This window comes from Dermochelys coriacea, chromosome 10, assembly GCF_009764565.3.
Source record: "Dermochelys coriacea isolate rDerCor1 chromosome 10, rDerCor1.pri.v4, whole genome shotgun sequence".
In the NCBI taxonomy this organism is placed as follows: Eukaryota; Metazoa; Chordata; order Testudines; family Dermochelyidae; genus Dermochelys; species Dermochelys coriacea.
Window position 1 is genome coordinate 51,384,285 of NC_050077.1, and position 21,882 is coordinate 51,406,166.

At 41.5% G+C, this 21,882-nt stretch overlaps 1 protein-coding gene across 2 annotated transcripts in view; it reads left to right on the forward strand.

Annotated features, from left to right (window-relative positions):
- The window catches only part of CIB2 (calcium and integrin binding family member 2), a 120,710-nt gene that overhangs the window by 1,756 nt on the left and 97,072 nt on the right, over positions 1-21,882 (forward strand). Inside the window, exon 2 of one of the 2 annotated variants that reach the window (XM_038418591.2) lies at positions 18,493-19,122. The exons of the other annotated variant lie outside the window; for it this stretch is intronic. Within the exon in view, the coding sequence (XP_038274519.1) occupies positions 19,072-19,122 (51 nt within the window). The 5' untranslated portion in view covers positions 18,493-19,071. The remainder of the gene's footprint in view (positions 1-18,492; positions 19,123-21,882) is intronic. 2 annotated transcript variants of the gene reach the window in all.

Sequence of the window (21,882 nt, forward strand, 5' to 3'; positions counted from 1 at the left end):
CATGTCCTTGCACTCCCACACTTGATAGCATTGGTGTTGCCACACCAATGGCAGTGCAGTGCAACAGTGGAGGGAGTTTCCCTGGGGGAAAAAAAAAATCCCAGTGGAGAGACACTATAGTGTCTTCTAATGATCATTGCATTCAGGGCATCATTAGCTGGGAATTTATGATTATAACAAATTCAGTCTGCTTTGGACAACCATTGACTTTATCTGTAATTTTTTAAAGGATAATTTGCACAAGACAGTGTTTGGCCCTAGGGACAAAACATAATGTTACATTTTACATTAAATATTGTGGTTGAATTAGGCTTAATGAAGTGCAGTCAAAGCCCACATCTTCCAGGATAATGTAATGAATTTCATTAGATCAGATGAGAATTACTGTGAAAGCCAAAAAGCTTGGCACAAAATCTACCATTCTACTTACTCTATCTGTTTAGCATATAATGCCAATATACAAGTTCCAAATAATTGAAAATGCAGTAGAGTTTATGTAGTAAATATTTTCCATCCATATAAGGAGTTAACAAATGTAGTTAGACTTCCTTTTCATAACCATTAGATTTTTTTTTTTTTTTTTTTTGTATGTGACACCCAGTAAGGACTTGCTTCTCTCCTTAGATATATAGAGCACACAGTGCCATACGCACTGGAAAGTTAAAAGAAAAGGAGTACTTGTGGCACCTTAGAGACTAACAAATTTATTAGAGCATAAGCTTTCGTGAGCTACAGCTCACTTCATCCGATGAAGTGAGCTGTAGCTCACGAAAGCTTATGCTCTAATAAATTTGTTAGTCTCTAAGGTGCCACAAGTACTCCTTTTCTTTTTGCGAATACAGACTAACACGGCTGCTACTCTGAAAACTGGAAAGTTAGTTGCTCTATATGGCCACTAAGCAGGATGAAGCCTGGGATCTTATACCTACTATGTAGCACATGCTGTAGCAATGAAGTATTTTCCACAGCAGATTCAGTCTGAAATCTTCCTAGTGGGAGGTTGCCTAGCTTATTTTGTTTGCATACTTTACATCAGAGGTTGGCAAACTATGGCCCGTGGGCCACATCCAGCCTGTGGGACTGTCCTGCCCTGCCCTTGAGTTCCTGGCAGGGGAGGCTAGCCCCCGGCCCCTCTGCTCCTGTCCCCCCTCCCATGCAGCCTCAGCTCACCCCGCTGCCAGTGCTCTGGCCTGCTGCTCCTGCTGGGCAGCACGGCAGCGTGGCTGTCTCCGGCCGGGGTGGGTGGTAGAACTGCGAGCTCCTGCCGCTCTGAGCAGCGTGGTAAGGGGGCAGGGAACGGGGAGCATGGGGGTTGGATAAGAGGCAGAGAGCCCTGGGAAGCAGTTCGGGGACAGGGAGCAGGGGGCGGTTGGATGGAGCGGAGGTTCGGTGGGGGCTGTCAGGGGATGGGAAGGCGGGACGGTTGGATAGGTGTGGGAGTCCTGGGGGGCCTGTCAGGCGGCTGGGGTGTGCATAGGGGTCAGGGAGTTGGGAGATGGGGGAGTTGGATAGGGGGTGGGGCCTCGGGGGGATGGTTAGGGGCGGGGGTCCCGGGAGGGGGTGGTTAGGGGACAAGGAGCGGGGGGGGGTTGGATGGGTCGAGGGTTCTGAGGGGGCAGTCAGGGAGTGGGAAGTGGGAGGGGGCAGATAGGGGCCAGGGGCCAGGCTGTTGGAGAGGCACAGCCTTCCCTACCTGGCTCTTCATACAGTTTCGGAACCCCAATATGGCCCTTGGGCCAAAAAGTTTGCCCACTCCGCTTTACATCAATCATTAATCTATTATTTATAGAGCACCTTAAAGTGTACATAGTGCTTTATAAACCTTGTAAAAGACAAGGAGGCAGGGAAACAACACAAGGAGACATCGATAAGTAGATTAACCTAAGAGCTTTAAAAGAGAAGTGAATTTTATGGAAGGATTGCAAGGAGGAAAGGGAAAGTTTGGGTCAGAGACAGTTCCAGATGTGGAAGACGGCAAGAAAATAAAACCCTTTGTAGAGAGTGGAAGAAGCAGACAAAGCAACCAGTCAGGAGAGAAAATACTGAGAGAAGCAAGATGTTTCTAGATATTTAATACAAGAATTACTGAGTGAAATTCTATGGCCTCTATTATGCAGGAGCTCAGACTAGATGATCATCATGGCGCCTTATAGCCATAAAATCCATAATGGTTTCTAAAATTGTGAATAAATATTTGGCCAGTGGTTTCAGTTCTGAATGTATAATTTTCACTATGGCAGCTGGTAACTGTTAACTTAAACTCGGACTATGGGTCAGATCCTAGTCTGACTGAAATCATTGGAAGCCTCCCACTGACAGAACCATGAACTGGCCACATCTGAGAAGTTGGTACATTGGGATTTTTCCTCACTAGCTGCCATTTCTTGATAGGCTACATCCTTGTGCGACACCCTGTACCCTATGTTCACCATTTTTATATAGTTATGATATATTTTGTACAAAGTATGCATTGTGAGGTGGTATTTGAAAACTCATCTGTTGAGTAGTATTATCCTGCTGAAATGTGTGTAACATCACTGTATGTCAAATTATGAGATTTTGCTATGATTATTACTGAAATATGTTGTAATTCTGGGTAATGCTCACATACCATTTTCTTAGAGACAAAGACGCACTAGCATGCCAGCAAGGTGTTAAAGAACCATTACCTGCTTAACTGGTCATCCACCCGTGTGGGGCGGGAGGGAAGGTATAACAAAGAATTTACGTTTCATCCCAGAAATTCTCTCATGTACATGGGAGACTATTTGCACTCAGGTGGGAGGTAATCCTTACCTCTTCCCCTCTATCTCTACTCACGGCAGCAAGATCGCTTGAAAGACAAAAGAAGCATCATTGAACTTGGGGAGTGGTCCTTGCCTGAAGGTTTTTCAGCCAGTACAGACTGCTGTAAGCTTTTAGTGCATATAACTCTTTTTTTGCATTTAAATCTCTTAGCCGTGGTTAAGTTTGGGAATTGTGTGTTTATCCTTTTATTTCTTTTGTAACAAATGCTAACTTTTATGCCTTATCACTTGTAATCACTAGAATCTCTTTCTCTAACAAACTTGTTTATCTAATATTTGTATTAGATAAATATCTAAATAAAAATCTGGAATTGTTTTGGTTGAAGTGTTTGGGAATCTTTATTCAGATCAACAAAGCTGGTACATATTTTCCTTTGTTGAAATGACAGACTTATTATGAGCTTGTATTGTTCAGTAGTGCACTGGACAGTACAAGGTGCACATTTCTGGGGGACAAGACTGGGACTGAGAATATACACGTCACCTTGTATGTAATTTATGGATGGCTGGGCATAGCATTCATGTGTTCAGCTGGAGTGAGTTCAGATGCTAGTGGCTGGGTGTGAGCAGAGTCTGGAGTGGTTGCTGTTAACCAGCAGAGCAGTGTAAAAGGCATCATCACAGGTTGGATAGCTCAGGGGACACAGCAGTCCAGCAGTTCAGATTGCACCCTGGGGAATGTCACACCCTGACTTTGGTGAATTAGGACCTTTTTTACCCTGTTCCTTAGTACATGTAAAGAGGCATCATGATATTTCTATAAAATTCTTGTGCTGATTGCTTTCAGTGAATTTCTAAATTTCAATCACAATGTCAATTTGCCATATCTAATGTTATGTGAAAACAGAGGGGATTTTACACAATTAAGGATTAATCATAAAAAGGGAAAAACCATCACAGAAATCTTAGATGCACAATTACCAATCATCCAATAGCAAAATAAAGTTTCATTACTTTTGTATCATTGGTTGGGAGTGGGAGCCCTGGATCTCCTTATACAAGTATGTTAAGTACTACAATGGTAAAACACTTCTACATAATTCAGGAGAGTTTTCTGGGATTAAATTTCTGAATTTTGGCTTCTTTCTTTTTGTTTAAGCAGGGCTCAGGGGATTGGTAATGGAACAGGGTCTTTCACCTGCAGGTCACTGGTTTAAATGCAGCCTAGATCAGTAGTCACTGAAAGTTGTTCTCATGTGATCGCTGTTTGGTAAGCACCCTGCCTATGTGAAATGGATTTGAAGGTTGCAGTACAATTTCCAGTGGAAAGGTCTCCACTTTCAGACATAGCCGTCACAATTTTAACCTTTGATAGCAGTCTCATCAGAAAGGTCAAGTATCTGAATGGTCACGGCGCTTGAATTAGCCTTTCACTCTTTGACATGGTTTCTCCAATCAATGTTGAAGCACATTGTAATGGCAGCATGGGAGAAGCATGTATGGCTGTTGCCTGTATCAACATAGGGCAGAGTGAGAAGCTGCTTATTTTCTTCAGTTTCTTTTGTGGATTCAGTCAGTTATCTTACGTCTTTGTTTTAGAAGTGATGATTTTTGCATAGCTTGTGTAGTACTTTTCGTAGTCTCATTCATCAGTTATTTACAATAGCTATAATAAGGACTATATCCCAAGGATTTTCAAAAGACAATGTTGGTGCAAGATTTTTTTTTTTTTTTCAGATTCTCCTTCTGTACCTTTAACCAGAATTCAGTTCTGTGAAGCATTCCTTGATATTTTAGCATTTTTTACATACTTTTGAGTTTTTCTGGGATCATGTGTGTTTAAAGCCTGTTTTTTGTGTGCCATTTGCAGCATAAGTGTGTCTCTGCATCTCATTTTAGATGGTATTTTTTTCCCCTCTCCAGTGGGTTTAATTTTCACTGTAAACATTCAGGGAGACGTCCTGGCCCCACTGAGATCAATGGCAAACCCCGACTAGTTGCTGGGAAGATTTTCTTTTTCACTTACCCTCTGTTTCTGCTCACTTATAAATTTTACTGTCCTTTTTTTTTTCAGTTTTCTCCAAGGAAATCGCGCCACAACTCTGTGATGCAGTCATAAGTCTGTTTTGCTACCTAAATCCTAGAAGACTGAAAGACCCTTGATAAGTTTCTGATTGTGCACACGTCGTTTCTAAAATTACTATATGATATTATTTAATGAATGCAAGCAAACTTTGACATTGTATTATGTATTGGACAAAAATAATAATGCTTTGCCGTTCTGTAGCACCTTCTGAGACACTCCTAATCGCTTTATAAGCATTAATGAATTAAGCCCCACAAAAGCTGTTTGTGGGAGATAAACATTATTGCCAAGTTACTGCTAGGCAAATAGCAGCATAGAGAAGTGACAACTAGGTAAACTAAGGCCTAAAGAGGTTAACTGAATTTCCCCAATGTTACACAGACAGACAGGAACAGAACCTAAGGACCCTATTCTCCTCTGCCACGGGATACAAGTAGCTCCCATTGACTTCAGTAAATCAGTCTGACTTTAGTAAGATTGGAGTGGATGCTGTAATGGAAGAATAGGGTCTTGGGTGTCCCCGCTTCCACTCCAGTCTTCTTTTAACAACCAGACAAAGCTCACACCTATCTCTCCTTTTATTCCTTCTCCTTACTGTGTACTAATACATAGTAAAATACCATCTGCTCCTTTTCAGCTTTTTAAAAAGAGAGAACACTATTTTTCTTCAGTGCATCCAGTAGATCTTGCTTTGTCTCCACAGAATTTTTTTGTTTATGCATTCTTACTAGTAGAGTCCTTTATAGCAGCAGTTCTCAAACTGTAGGGCCAGGACCCCAAAGTGGGTCACAATCCCATTTTAATGGGGTTGCCAAGGCCGGCTTAGACTTGCTGCGGCCCAGTGCCGAAGCCCAAGTTCCACTGCCTGGGGCCAAAGCCCAAGGGCTTCAACCCTGTGTGGTGGGGCTCAGGTTACAGGCCCCTTGCCTTGGGCTGAAGTCCTTGGGCTTCAGCTTTGGACCCTCCACCTAGACTGGTGGGGCTTTGGCTTTGCCCCACTCCCCACCGGGTGGAGGGAGTTAGGGTGGGCTCAGGCTTCAGTCCCCCCCCCCACCTCCTTGGGGTTGTGTAGTAATTTTTGTTGACAGAAGGGGGTTGCGATGCAATGAAGTTTGAGAACCCCTGCTTCATAGTCTGAGAAGTGTAATTTAGTTCTTAAATCCAGTAATCATTACCAGATATACTGTATATATTTCAGGGCTTCTAGCTGCCCTGTAAATTGCGCTAGTGGGCAGTGCATCATCCCTAGCTGAAATGTAATGTTTCATGTTATCACCCTAATGCCATGTGTTCATCAAAGAATATCAAACTTGTCTGTGATCTGTTTCTCCTGTGGTAATGTAGAGACAGGATAAATATACAAAATGTGTCTCTCAATCAAAACTGTTCTTTCGGGGGGCCACCTAATAGAATTTGTCACCAGGGTGAAGCCTTAACATGGAAGAGCTAATTCTGCAAGGAAGAGAAGGATGGGAGAGAAATTCATGGAATAGTGGGTCTAATGGCCCTATATCCTATACTACCTCAGGTTCTGATGTTTTCATATTTAACAACATAGCTTAGATGCACCTGGATTTGACTTTACCTGCTCATCTGACACTTCTACTGATTTCTGTTGCCAGGAGAGACAGAGAGAGAGAGAGACTTTGTCCGATCATGGTATCTCTTACCATGAAAAGGAAGCCTTATTTTTCCTTCTGGTTTTTTCTTTTGTGTGTTTGTCAGGGAAAATTGCATGATAAAACTAAGCTTGTGAGAAAACTGAGAATACATCAGCATAATTGAAGACTGAAAAGCTGCTGTTGTAACCTGCAATTTTATGTTAATATAGTGTAATAGAAGGGACCAGGTTAAACTATGCACATGGTTATTAAGGAATTTATAGCTGAAGGGGTGCATTTTCACTAGGAACAAAGATGTGATCTTACCTTGAATTAGCTAACACATTGGAAAAATCTTACTGAAGACAAGGCAGTTTGTTTAGACAAGTTAGTAGTAGATCAAGTTATAAAGACTGTGAGGGAGCCTATGGTTGACCTGCTAACTTGTGTGAAAACTACAAACTGTCTTGTCCTTGCTAACTTTACCACATTACCTAATTCAATTTAAAAACATATTTTTTTCTCTAGTGAGGACAAGGCCTTAGACTATGAAAAAGAACCTCAAGTTTTAGCACTAGCTAGGGGTGCATTATATATGTAATTAACTCAAATTGTAAATGGCTACACCTTTTCTAAAGGTGTAGCAAAAGGCACTGCTCAGTGTGTTTCCTCCAGTACCCACAAGCCAGTGCACCCCGGCATGGCTTTGTCTCATAAGAGATACAGGCTGTTAAAAGACCAACTATAATGTAACACGAGTGAGACTGAACAGCATCGAGGTTTGCCAGAGTTTGTTGGATTTGCAAATCAATCACAAACAGATCCTAACTTTTGCAACTGTCATCAGAATTTTAGTATTTACTGAATAGTTTGGATGAATAATTTTCAAATTCTAGGTTATTTGTAACTGCTTGCTTAAATTATTTTACTATTTATTAATTGTATTATGGTAGCATCTAGGAGCGCTGATCATGGTGCGGGACTCAATTGTGGTAGGCACCGTACAATCAGAGAACATTAATTACTTGCTATTAACTTTAGTTATCTGCTATTCACGGCATGTGTGTAGACGAGTAGTATATTTTCTGCTCCCTGAATGAATGAGTGAAACTTTTAAAACAGATGACTAATGCTCTGTATTCTGCAGTATAAATGTTAGTAAGTTGATTATTGTATGTACCCATTTTTTTCAGTTATGTTTGCTGAAGGTACTTTCCAAGTTTGATTGTAGTTGATAGTTTAAATTTACTTGGCAAATGTTTTAAAGATACTAAACTGAAATAAAGTGTGTGATGAAAGACATGTATTGATAACGCTATGCAGCCTTGCCTAATGTACATAAAAGTGTGTTGATTTCATGTAGTATCTCGTATTACAAATAGAGATAAATGTTGCATAATAGTCCAAATGACCAATTAAAGCACTCTTAGGTACATACAGACAGAGGGAGTGATAAGAAGTTTGTGCCTTATGCCAAAGTCTGTAAAACCTACCCAGTTAATGTAGCAGGATAACTATTCAGTGATGAAACAGGTGGCAGTGTTACAGAATAGGATACTTGAGAAGAGATGGCTAATACAATAGAACCTCACCACTTCTGTGGTTTGTGTGTTCTTTTGTTTAAATAATTATCTACATATTTATTTATTTTATTTATTTATTTTATTATTGCATACATGAAGAGACTCTTTAGACTGGGGAAAGAAGCCCTAGAGATACAATTTCTCTAACTTTCATGAATTAACCCCAGGACGCATTTCATTTGAAGGCAGAGGATTATTGGAACATCCTTCACCAATTTCACACCTGCTGTATGTGGGGCAACTGCACTGAAGTCAATAGAATTGCACCCCTTTTGCCAGTTCTGTTCTTGATTCCACATTCTTTGCACCCTTAGAAGACAAGTTCATATCCCTGAAATTCATCCTAAATCTGGTACTTTTCCATTTAGAAGGAGGGGTGGGGATCCAGAGAGACAAGATTCCCACCTTGTGCCAAAGCTATAAATGGGGTGGAGTAGGACAAAAGGGGTTGCCAGTCATGAGAAAACCCCTGCTTACCACCTGAGATGTCTGCTGGAACCAACAAGGAGTGTACCGGGGAAGGGATTGGGCCCAGACTAGGAAGGAGTCTAGTCTATGAGAAAAGCTTATTGGAACATCTTTGAGGGTGAGATATTACCTCTAATCAGTTTCTTAATGTGTTGGGCTTAGAATGGCGTGTTTTGTTTTATTTTTCTTGGTGACTTACTTTTTGTCTGTTGTTACTTGAAATCACGTAAATCCTACCTTTTATATTTAATAAAATCACTTTTGTTCATTAATAAACCTAGAGTAAGTGATTACCTGAGGGAGCAAACAGTTGTGCATATCTCTTTATCAGTGTTTATAGAGAGTGGACAATTTGAGTTTACCCTGTGTAAGCTTTATACGGAGTAAAACAAATTTATTTGGGATTTGGATTCCATGGGAACTGGGTGCTGGAGACAACTGAAAACAGCTCAGCTGGTTACCTAAGTCTGCAGCTTTGGGGGCGTGGACCAGACCCTGGATCTGTGTTGCAGCAGAGTAGAGTGTCTGGCTCAACAAGACAAGGGAAAATGGGCTCAGAGGTAATTTCAGCACATCAGGTGTCAGTTCCAAGGGGGTCTCTGTGAGCGAACTCATCACAAGCAGGTCTCCTTAAACTTCCTGCAAAAATACAGAGAGTTAACCCCATTCCTTAGAGCCTGACATCCCTTTAGAAGCCCTTTATGACTGTGTACTATAAACCAAGGGATTCAGGTGTTCTCTATCAAGTTTCCTTGGGTTCGCAGGGAATTCCCCTGCGTCCTAGCTTCCCTTGGAGTCCTTTTATCCTGGCTTCTATGCTAATATTTTACTTTATTATGGAAACTGGAATGGGAGTGCATGAGGGCTCCAAAGGGTCTCTATCACCTATCTTGTACACAACCCTTAAGTGCTGCCCAGTAGCAGAAAGGAATATGCCTGTCATGTAGAATAGGAAACTGCTCTGTATATGTAATCCACTGGTCAGTATGTGTTACCCTTCCTCCTCTCTGAATAATCGACGGGATATGATACCTAAACCTCACTGACTAGTGAGCTCCGTATTTACTCATGTCTGAGGAAGCTTGTGCCAAGCACCTGAGGTCCAGAACAGTTCAAATACTGGACAAGCCCCCACTTACATGCCTGCTATCATTCTGGCTGATACACCAGGGATTCAGCCAGTAACTTCTGTAGCTAAAAGGATGAGTTGCTACAGCTTGAGCTAAAGAGCTACCACTAAGGGAAACCTGTCTATGGCAAAAAAGCTCTCTGTGACCTTTTGCTACCTGTTCTGGTGCACTGTATTTGAATGCCATAGGTAACCCACTGGTCAATGTGTGTTACATGATACACCCTCTATGGTGCAATGGGCACAGAGAGGGACAGGTAACGCACACAGACCAGTGGATTATATACACACTATTCAGCACAATGGAGAATGAGAATCCATGGCATTAGTTTTTTGCTAGGATTCTCAAACTTCCATTATAACTTTATGTTGATCCTACTGGAGTCAAAGGCAAGCACTCCCATTGACTTCAAGGGGAGCAGGATTAGATCCTTTCTCTCCTGAAACCCACAGACAATGGAACACCTCACATCTTATTTCCGTGTTCTGGCTGCAAAGTCCTCAGTAGCCTCCCAGATCATTTATCAGTCATTTGGCTATGTACTAATGTTGCCCCTATACTGGGGAGAAATTGGAGCAGTAAATATCTCCTGTGGTTTCCTTCTTCTGATGATAATGTTTACTGTAGTTGCTAATTGTGCTAAGCTTTTAAAAACATGAATCAGGCATATTAAGGCAGGTAAGAAGTGAGCAAATGAGGACATTACTATTTTAACTATAATAATCCTCTCAGCCCAAGTAATCACAAGATTAAAAGACGCTGGGTCCAGTCTGTCCCTGGTGTAATTCCAGTTACTTCCTTGTAGTTGCACTGGGGATGGAATTGTCTCTTTAAATTTAGTTTGATCTTCTGCACAGGCTGACAGCTTGAAATACGTGTCTTGTTTGAGGATTTCTGTCTAACACAAGCCATCTCAATGCTAGCTACGCTGCTGCCACTGAAATAAATAGCAAATTCCCATCCATTTCAGTGGTACAGGATCTCATGTACTTAGGATAGCTTTAAAACATTCTTTAGTTTTAAGCATGTGAGTATAGACCCTCTACAGTCAATAAGACAATTTATACTAAGTTAAGCATATGCATAAGTATCTGCTGGACTGGGACCTCAGTCCTACCTTAAATGGCCATCATTGGCTGCTGTACCTATGACCCAAAGACTGTAGTTATAGCCTAGAATATCTTTGTAACCTAAAACGAACCCACACAGAAATCAAGGTTTCAGACTTGCACTGCAAAAGCAGCACATGATCTGTATGAGAACAAATTGGTAAAAATCAAAATCTGCTCTTCAAAAAGGGCTAGGATTATTTATTATTGCAGCAAATAACCAGCTTGGCTACAAATATATACATTTTTCATAATGGACATTCCAATTTGTGACAATTTGTTCCATTATTAATCCTGGAGACATTGTTTTATTTTAAGGGGTAAGCCCCTAATTAGGCGTAGTCATAATGTCTCAGGTTGCTGTCTTGTTAGATCTTACAGACTAAGAAGGATCAGGCTATTTAGTAGATAAATGAGAACCCACCAAGGTTCTTCAGAAAGTGAAGTTGTTGATTCAGTGGGTTGAATTCTTCTTGCTGAGCCCAAATTGGACCAGTATCCCAAAGCACATAATTATAGTGGTGATGGGGCTACAGAAAACGCTAAGAAAAATGCCTCCAAGGTGGCCTTTTGCTGCTAATGGCTGCCGTCTTTTGAGTTGTACATCTAAGCAAGATCTTGGCCATTTAGGATCCTTTTGCACTTTTTGTAACATGAGCATGTTAGACCTAGTATCCTGAACAAATTTCAACCTGGATTGTTGCATTCTGCCTGGGTTCTGGCACAAATTCCTTTGCTTTAACTTCACTTTCTGTATCTAAGGCTGCTGTGTCAGTGTTGCTGATAGTATAAAAGCTGCTATGTTACATCTTAGAGATGGATGCATTTCTTTAGTGGATAAAGTGATCCATGTATGTAGCAATACTTAATCTGTCATTCCACAGAGCACTATGATAATTACAAAATGTGCTATTTAATAATCAAAAAATAATAATTAAACCACTGTAGATAGCAGAGGAGATAAGGCAGCTTTGGCCAGTTCCTTTTCCCAGCTAAAAAGTCCTTGATCATAGAATCAGAAATATAGGACTGGAAGGGATCTCAGGAAGTCATCAAGTTCAGCCCCCTGATGTGACAGTACCAAGTAAACCTAGAGCATTCCTGACAAGTGTTGTCCAATCTGTTTTTAAAAACTTCCAAAGGTGGAGATTCCACAGCCTCCCTAGGAAGCCTATTCCAGAGTTTAACTACCCTTCTAGTTTAAAAGTTTTTTCTTGATATCTAACCTAAATCTCCTTTACTGCAGATTAAGCCCATTACTTCTTGTCCTATTTTCAGTGGACCTGGAGAACAATTGATCTTTGTCCTCTTTATAACAGCCCTTAACATATTTGAAGACTGTTATCAAGTTCCCCCTCAGTCAACTTTTCTCAAAACTAAACATACTGGTTTTTTTAACCTTTCCTCATTGGTCATGTTTTTAGACCTTTAATCATTTTTGTTGCTCTTCCCTGGATTTTCTCCAATTTGTCCACACCTTTCTTGAAATGTGGTGACCAGAACTGGACATTATATTCCAGGTGAGAAATGTGGAAGACTTACTTCTTGTGTCTTGCTTACAACACTCCTGCTAATACATTCCAGAATTATGTTCACTTTTTTTGCAACAGTGTTACACTGTTGACTCTCATTTAGCTTGTAATCCACTATAACTGTCAGATCCCTTTTTTGCAATACTCCTTCCTAGGCAGTCATTTCCCATTTTGTATGTGTGCAACTGACTGTTCCTTCCTAAGTGGAGTACTTTGCAATTGCCCTTATTTAATTTCTTCCTGTTTACTTCAGACAATTTCTTCAGTTTGTCCAGGTCATGGTGAATTTTAATTCTATCCTCCAAAGCACTTGCAACCCCTCCCAGTTTGGCATCATCTGCAAACTTTATAAGTTTACTCTCTCTGTCATTATCTAAATCATTGATGAAGATATTGCACAGAACTAGACCAGGACCGATTCCTGCGGGACCCCGCTCAATATGCCATTCCATCTTGACTATGAACCACTGATAACTACTCTCTGGAAATAGTTTTCGAATCGGTTGTGCATCCACTTTATAGTCGCTCCATCGAAGCTGTATTTCCGTAATTTTTTTATGAGAAGATCATGGGAGACAGTATCAAAAGCCTTATTAAAGTCAAGATATACCATTCCCAACCACAAGGCTTGTTACCCTGTCAGAGAAAGCCATTAAGTTGGTTTGACATGGTTGATTCTTGACAAATCCATGCTGACTGTTACTTCTCACCTTATTATCTTCTAAAAGTGTTTGCAAAATGATTGCTTGGTTATTTGCTCCATTATCTTTCTGGGTACTAAAGTTAAGCTGATAGATCTGCAATTCCCCAGGTTGTCCTTATTCCCTTTTTTTATAGATTGACACTATATTTACCCTCTTCCAGTACTCTGGAATCTCTCCCATCTTCCATGAGTTTTCAAAGATAATTGCTAATGGCTCAGTTATCTCCTCAGTCAGCTCCCTGAGTATTCTAGGATGTATTTCATCAGGCCCTGCTGACTTAAAAACATCTAACTTGTCCATAGGTGCTGACATCTGCTGGCGCTGGTGGGTGCTTGACCTCCCCCCTCGCTGCTCCCATCCACATTCCAACTCCTTCCCCAAATCCCCGCCCTGGTCCTGATTCTTCCCTGCCTCCTCCCCTGAGTGTGCTGTGTTCCCACTCCTCCCCCCTCCCTTATTACACCGTGAAACAGCTGTTTTGTGGTGGCAAGCGCTGGGAGGAGAAGCGGGGATGTGGCACACTCAGGGGAGGAGGCAGAGGCAAGATGAGCTGGGGCCAGGTGAGGAGCTTGGCTGCTGATGCAGGCAGAGCACCCACCAATTTTTCCCCCATGGGTGCTCCATGTCTGCAGAGCACCCACAGCGTTGGCACCTATGAACTTGTCTAAATATTAACTTGTTCTTTCCCTATTTTAGCCTCAGATCCTATTTTAGCGTCATTTTCACTGGCATTCACTATGTTAGATATGTAATCATTACTAACCTTTTTGGGGAAAAATGAAACAAAAGTCAATTACCTTCTGTAATTTACAATCAACACTCCTATTAATACACCCAGAATGATATCAGCCTTTTTTGCAGCTGCATCACATGGTTGACTCGTATTGCATTTGTGATCCCCAGATCATTTTCAGCAGTACTACTACCTAGCCATTAATTCCCCATTTTCTAGTTGTACATTTGATTTTTCCTTCCTAAGTGAAGTATTTTGCACTTGTCTTTATTGAATTTCATCTTGTTGAGTTCAGACCAATTCTCCAATTTCTCAGTGTTGTTTTGAATTCTAATCCTGTCCTCCAAAGCAATCCCATCTTGGTGTCATCTGCAGATTTTATAAGCCTACTCTCCACTCCATTATCCAAGTCATTAACGAAAATATTGAATAGTACTAGACCCAGGATGGGCCCACAAAGGATCTGCCCTCCTTGTTTGACAGTGAATCATTGATAACTACTCTTTAAGTACTGTCTTTCAATCAGTGGTGCACCCACCTTATAGTAATTTCATCTAGACCACATTTCCATGGTTTATGTATAACAATGCCATGTGGGACTGTCAAAAACAAGATATATAACATTTACTGCTTCCTCCCTATTCATTAGGCCAGTAACCCTGTAAAGGAAGGAAATTAGGTTGGTTTGGCATGATTTGTTCTTGACAAATCCATACTGGCTATTCTTCATAGCTCTGTTCTACTTCAGATGCCTACAAATTTATTAATAATCTGTTCCAGTATCTTTCCAGGTAGTGAAGTTAAGATGACTTGTCTATAATTGAAAGGGTCCTCTTTCCTAGCCTTTTGAAAGATAGGTATTATGTTTGCTCTTCGCCAGTCTTCTGAGGCCTCATCCACCTTCCAAAGTTCTCAAAGATAATTGCTGGTGGTTCTGAGATTGTTTTTTAGCTAATTAAGGAAGTACTCTAGGATGAATTCCATCAGGCCCTGCCAACTTGAATACATCTAAGTTATCTAAATAGTCTTTAACCGGTTCTTTCCCTATTTTGGCTTGAATTCCTTCCCCCTGTTGTTGATATTCATTGTCTTGAGTATCTAGTCACTGTTAATGTTATTAGTGAAAGCTGAAACAAAATAGGCATTAAACACCTCAGCTTTCTTGATGTTATCAGTTATTAGCTCTCCTTCCCTGCTAAGTAAAGGACCTACACTTTCCTTTTTTTTCCTCTTCTCCTAATGTATTTAATCCTCTTAACTACCTTTTATGTCCCTTGTGAGGTGAAACTCATTTTGTGCCTTAGCCATTCTGATTTTGTTCCTACACACTTGTGCTATTCTTTTGTAGTCTTCCTTGGCAATTTGTCCTTGTTTCCATTTTTTGTAGGATTCCCTTTTGACTTTCAGGTTATAAAAGAGCTTCTGATGGAGCCATATTGGCCTCTTACTATTTGTCCTATCTTTCCTCCACATCAAGATAGTTTGCAGTTATGCCTTTAATATTGTCTCCTTGAGAAACTGCTAGCTCTCTGAGTTTGTTAAAGTCTGACTTTTTGAAATCCATTTTCCTTATTCTGCTGCTCTCACTCCTTCTCTTCCTTAGAATCATGAAATCTAACATTTTATGATCACTTCACGCAAATTGTCTTCCACCTTCAGATTTGCTACCAATTCCTCCCTGTTGATCAGAATCAAATCTAAAATGGCTGTCCTCCTAGTTACTTCCTCTTCTGGATCTCCTTTCACAAACTGTTATAGAAAGTCAGAGTTGGCTATATTGGTTGCTATTTATCCTCAAAATATAATTCTCCACCAGAGCCAGTTTTACAACTTTTCCAAACATATGTGAGAAATGCCCACTAGTTTACAAGCATAATACAGACCTCTGAATGAGACCAGGTGGAGAACAGACATTATCATTTGGCAAGTGGCACCTACTAACAAATTCTTCCCAGCCTCCATAAAACACTGTCTGATTAACAGACACTTTTCTTGCTAATACTTCAACCAGGATGTTTAGATGTGAGGTTAACAGGTATACTTGGAGATACTTAGCGCTTTCATCCATAGTTCTCAAAGATATTTATAAGGTAAGTATCATTTTCCCCATTTTATAGAAGGGAAACCTGAGGTACAGAGATTCAGATTAAACTGACCCAGAATTTCAGAAGTATCCACCAAATTTAGGTGCCTTAATTTTTGGTTGTCCAACTTGAGGCAGCTAGAGTCTCTTAGGGCCTGTTTTTAAGAAATGCTGAGCACCCACAACTTCAATTTACTGATGTGGCTTAAAGCTGGGCCACCCCGACAATGTATTTTACAATCTTTGTTCTTGCCATTTCTTGTTGATACTGGTGATTTTGTTGGGATAGGAGGAGGACTTGATCTCATTGTACCTTGAAGAAATAAAAATAATTTTCAGTCAGAAAAATGAAGGTCAGTTTGGCTATATACCAGGTGCAGCAGGTTCAACCCTCTGATCTTCTAGTGGGTCTTTATCACATGCCAGATATCAGCAGCACTTAACTCAGCACTTACATTAGGTTAGGGAACAGGTCATGTTGTTCTAGCTTCTTCCTTTAATATTTTCAAACAACCCAACTATATATTGTTGATCATAAGACTGCTGTGTTTTCAGTATTAAAATTCAGACTGCCACTGTTGTTTGGTTCTTTCATTAATAAGTTTTGGCAAATGCATTGCCATCTGCTAAACTCAAACCATTAACTTGTAAAAATGCTGTAATGTCTTATACCTTTAGAGCACCATAATAGACTGATACTGTATTCCAGTGAATCTAATCTTGCATTCCTACTCATCATGATCTGAATTAATTGTCTGCCTTGGAACATCATATGGTTCAGTAACTCCCAGAGCTTGTTTACTACAGATTTGATACATTTACTTTCAATACTACTATTATAGATAGTTTCCCATTTCCATTCGCTATATACCAAGGCAAATCTTATTTCCAACATCCAGCCCAGCTATCAGGCCTGGGTAAATGGGTGTCTACAGGGTGGGGAAGAGTGCTAGGAGGGGTCCTAGAGAGAGGAACATTGTTAATATTTGGACCATGAAGTCAGACGTCATGATATGCAATGTGCTCTTACTCCTATCTGTTAAATATAGTTTAGTGAATTGCAGTGCTGGGTAAAGGTGCTGGATTAATAGCCTTGGAGATTGAGGTTTTATATTGACCAATAAAATAAATGTAGTAAAGGAAGTATCTGTGCAACCTGCTCCCCACTGCCTAACTAGTGTATTTCAACCATGACCTGGAGGGACTATCTGCAAGGGTGAGAGAAGGGTTCAGCCTCCATAATGAATTCAGTCCTTGGCTTCTGCTATCACTGCCAGTGGTTGTGATGCCTTTTTTCTATGAACTGGTGTCCATTAGGGAGTGACCACCAATTTACAGTATTTCACGCAAGGCCACCAGACAGAGAAATTCTGTTTGCTATCCACCAAAGCCCTGATTTTCTCTGTGCTGTGCTCAGAGGCAGTAGGGGATTCAACATGCTTTCCCTAACACTGGGGGGTGGGCACACGGGGCAATGCCTTCCTCTTCCGGAGCAGATTAGAGCAGCACTGATAGCTTTCCTGGCTGCCAAATGTTGTATGAGCATAGGTGATGTGCCACAGGTCACACCCTGAACCAGGGATAGACTGGGATTTGTACCCTAGTGGGGGGAAAAGGAGTACTTGTGGCACCTTAGAGACTAACAAATTTATTAGAGCATAAGCTTTCGTGAGCTACAGCTCACTTCATCGGATGCATGCATCCGATGAAGTGAGCTGTAGCTCATGAAAGCTTATGCTCTAATAAATTTGTTAGTCTCTAAGGTGCCACAAGTACTCCTTTTCTTTTTGCAAATACAGACTAACACGGCTGCTACTATGAAACTAGTGGGGGGAGACTCTGACTTCAGATACCTTGGTTCCCTTAGTGCCTTGCAGGGCCAGATTTAGGGGCAGGCAACCCAGGCAACTGCCTGAGGTGCCAGGCTTCGGGGGCATTGGGCTCGGGGGTTTTGTTTAATGACTTTGATGCATGATTTGCATGCAAATTTATTGTCTTATGTGATAGGGATAAATCATGCATTGTGCATCAACGTCGTGAAATGGGCTATAAATGCTACAAAAGTAAGGTATCCAAAAGTTTAACAAATGGAGGGGGCGCCATGTAGTCTAGGGTCAGCTCTGGTGCCTTGTTCAAACCACTAGGCATTGCTGCCTGTCTATGCAAAGTATTGCATGCAGTGGTGGTGTAGCTGTGTAGGTTCCAGGATTTTAGATTAATATTTTTTATTGGATCAACTTCTGTTGGTTTGAGAGACAGGCTTTTCAGCTTACACAGAGCGCTTCTTCAGGGAGAAACTGAAAAGCCTGTCACCCTCACCAACAGAAGTTGGTCCAATAAAAAATAATGCCTCACTCACCTTGTCTCTCTACAGTCTTCATTCAGTTATTAAGATTGTTCTGAAGCCGGCTGGATTATGGTCTCTGACAGAGTATGTGTGTATATATATATATATGTGTGTGTATGTGTGTGGTGGGAGGGGAGTGGGGGAAAGGAAAATCCCATGCTGCTGGAGTGTCCAGGGGCGTCATTTTTCAGCCGCAGTCTCAGAAAAGCTAGTTGTGGTTTGTCCGGAAGCCCATTCCACTTACAATAACATGGCCATGGGGTTTTTTTTTACCTCGGGTTATTGTTCTTACTAGCACACTGAGCATGCTGCCTGCAGTCCCTCATGTTCCTCAGTACACCTTGTTCCCGTATTTCCCTTGACTTTTAGCTGAACCCAGCGCATGGCAGCAATAAATTTCCCCGCAATAAAAATCCACACTTGGGTCCTGTGCCTGATGGCCTGGAGCAACCCAGCCAGCCTCTCTTGCTAGCCTCCTGCGGAAGATAAATGGATTATCGGGCGACACCTAGTGGTGCAGAGCTACTCTTACACCGGGAAGTTACAGAGAGGGAGTGCCGCGGAGAGACCGAGACCGGAGCAGCAGAGAGCTGGTTTCCTTCTGGCACTGGATGCTCCTCATCAGTTTTCACGCCACACAAGCCCTGTACTGTACTCGAGGAAAACAGGGGAAAGGACGATGGCACCACCATTTCTGGGTGATACCTGCCTGGGATTTTAACCTTCTCCCTCCTGGCACATCAAAAAGCAGCCTTTGCCAAGGTTCCCAGAAACGACTTCATTGCTCCTTGCTAGCCAGACAGGTGCAGGCAAGTGCTGTTCAATGCGGGCTTGGGGATTTCTTCAGCACAACCACGAAGTGTATATGCTCTAAATGCCTACAGTACAGAGAACTCTTGCAACTTCTTATGTGATGCATTTGCACAAAGGGAGAATTCCTCATTTAAGATGGGTAATAAGCAAACGATATTTACTGATGAACAGCTAGATGCCTATCAGGTAAGATTCCTAAATCTGGATTAAGGGGGTGATCTGAATATGCTGCTCTGGTTTTTGATGTATGATCCAATTTAGCTTGTATGGACATGTTTATACTTTACTGTCACTCTCCCTCACCTCTTATACCTGTTAATTAGATAATTAGTGTTTGTTTGCGCATGCAAATAAGTCCAGTCCCCTATCCTGGTGCAAAAAAACCTCTTCCCCTCCACCAGGAAGGAGAATCAAATCCCAGACACGGAAGGCCAGGAAACAGAGATTAAAGTTTGTGACCACAGTGATAAATGACAGGTTTCAGAGTAGCAGCCATGTTAGTCTGTATTCGCAAAAAGAAAAGGAGTACTTGTGGCACCTTAGAGACTAACAAATTTATTTGAGCATAAGCTTTCGTGAGCTACAGCTCACTTCATCGGATGAGGTTTTAGAGTGATCCTTGCATTTAGCATGTTTTAAAGAAGAGATTGTATCAATCAGACACACTTGCACTTCATGTCCCTGATCCCTTCAGTGGCAAGGAAATTTATAGACAGGTCAGTTTCATGTCTCCTAACAACTATGTACTGCACTCACTGCTCTTCAAAGATGTAGAGAGGTGTTTCAGTTTCAATCCGTTAGATATGGTTGCCCTAGGTTTGCTCACACTTCTGGGTGGAGATTGTCCTTCTCCCCCTGACAAAGAGAGATCTGCATTTTGTTAGCAGCACTCTCCAGAAGTGACAGGTTTTTTTTATATCTCTTTGAATACAGCATGTCACCTCTGTTGCATTTTTCTCTGCCCACCAAAGTCTTTCCCCATCTCCATTCACAACATCTCAGCACACTGCAGAGATGCCTGAAGCAGGGTGGGAAGCTGCCTGCACTAGCTGGCATCTTGCACAAACCCAAGAGAATAGAAGATGACAAAATGTAAAATAGGAGAAAGCAGAGAAAAGAGGGAGCTATATAACCATCCCGAGAGGTATAGGGGGCTGGCTGCTCTGTTCTCTTCCACAAAGTATTAAACGACAGTAGAGTGAATAGTGCAGTAAATAACATTGCAACATTCAGCTTCTCTCCTGACCCAGGACCTGATCTAAAGTCAATAGTCTTTTCACTAGCCTCAGTAGGCTTTGGATCAGGCTTTAAAATGGAATGCCTAATTTCAGAAACTAGATTTATTTAGAACAATCCCAGATGGGGACATTCTCTGATTTCTTAATATTTAACAAATGCTGAAATAGACAAATGGCAATGCTCTTCTATACTTTGCCTGTTACTTCTCACCTTAAAACAGCTCTCCTATGATGAAAACGGGATAGTTTCATAATACAATACGAGAATAAATACATTCACACACTGATCCAATATACTGACTGGATTCCTCCCTTTCATAATGTCACGGACATGTGCTTTGTCATGTTCATATAGTGATCACAAGCAGCATGCGGGGAAGGCTCATTTAACCTCACTTAGTTGCTGATCTCACCCTAACCTGCTATCGGTTATTGCAGTATATTATGTAGCATCCACAAGCTTAGCCAAGGCTATGTTTATAGCAATGCTCAACATGCTGTGGAGAGGGAAATCAGAGATCTGTAAAACACCCAAATGTCTATATTCCTACTACCAATAAAAGTGAACACAGAGTGGAGACCCAGCTGCACAAAAGTGAAAACACAGCTGCAGTAAAACAAAACAAGACCTGAATGTAATAGCATTAACATCTTGGCACAAGCTGGCAAACGTTAGAGCTGAAATGCCATCCTTAATTCATTACACTTCATCTTGAATTTGCAGCCCATACCTTTCATAACATCGGGTCATTTATCTCAGACTTTTGCAGTAGCTAGGCACAATGGGTTGAGTTAGCCTATGGAATTTCTCTTCAGCAGGAGGTCATAAAATTAATTAGATTCACTGGATTTTTAAAAGGGCTGGATAATTTTATGACCAGTAATAACGTTTGTTTTTATGCGTGTTAAGGTAAGGGCAATTGAATTTCATGCTTCAGGACATCAGCTAATCACCCCATGGGTCAGGAAGGAATATTATCCACGTACACTGTGCAGATAGGTAGGCAAAGTGTTTTATTGCTTATTTGCCTTCTCTGGAGCATCCGTTATTGTACATTGATGGCAGGATGAGTGAAGGAGCAGGAGACCCTATCCTGCTTATCTCACACAAGCAGTCCCATTGAGGGTAGCAGGGCTACCTGCATGAGTTAGGCAAACAAGATTTAGCCTAAGGATGGAGTTTCAGCCTTTTTCTTTGAATATCCCAACTTGGGTAAGTTAATTGCAGTTTCCAGTTTACTCAAGCAAAAAGCCAAAATCCCCCTGTGCTGGTTATTCCCATCTGTGGGTGAAGGACTTCTGTGATTCCCACCTCAGAGCTTCCTTTCCATTATTCTCTGAGGGCAGATTCAGGGGATCAATGTTTGGATCCTCTAGATCTGTATGGATTTTGGAAGCACCACTATAGCCCTGGGGCATCCACACCGTGTCTTCTTTCTTCCACACTGCATGTGTTCTCCCACTCTTCACCCTGGCTTCCTGCTGACCCTAGACCCCTGAACTACAGGAGCCATGTGGAGTGTTCCACAGAGATGAGGAAGAGGTGGCATAACTCCCTGCATACTCCAGAGTAATACCATTGAAGCTGAAGATTTTCATGAGCATAAGTAGGGCAAGATGTGACCAGAGTAAGTTATGGTGCTTTTCTGTCATGTACTTCGCAGTGGCCCCCTGGCTGCAGTAACTTACATGCAATGCTGTGTAGGTT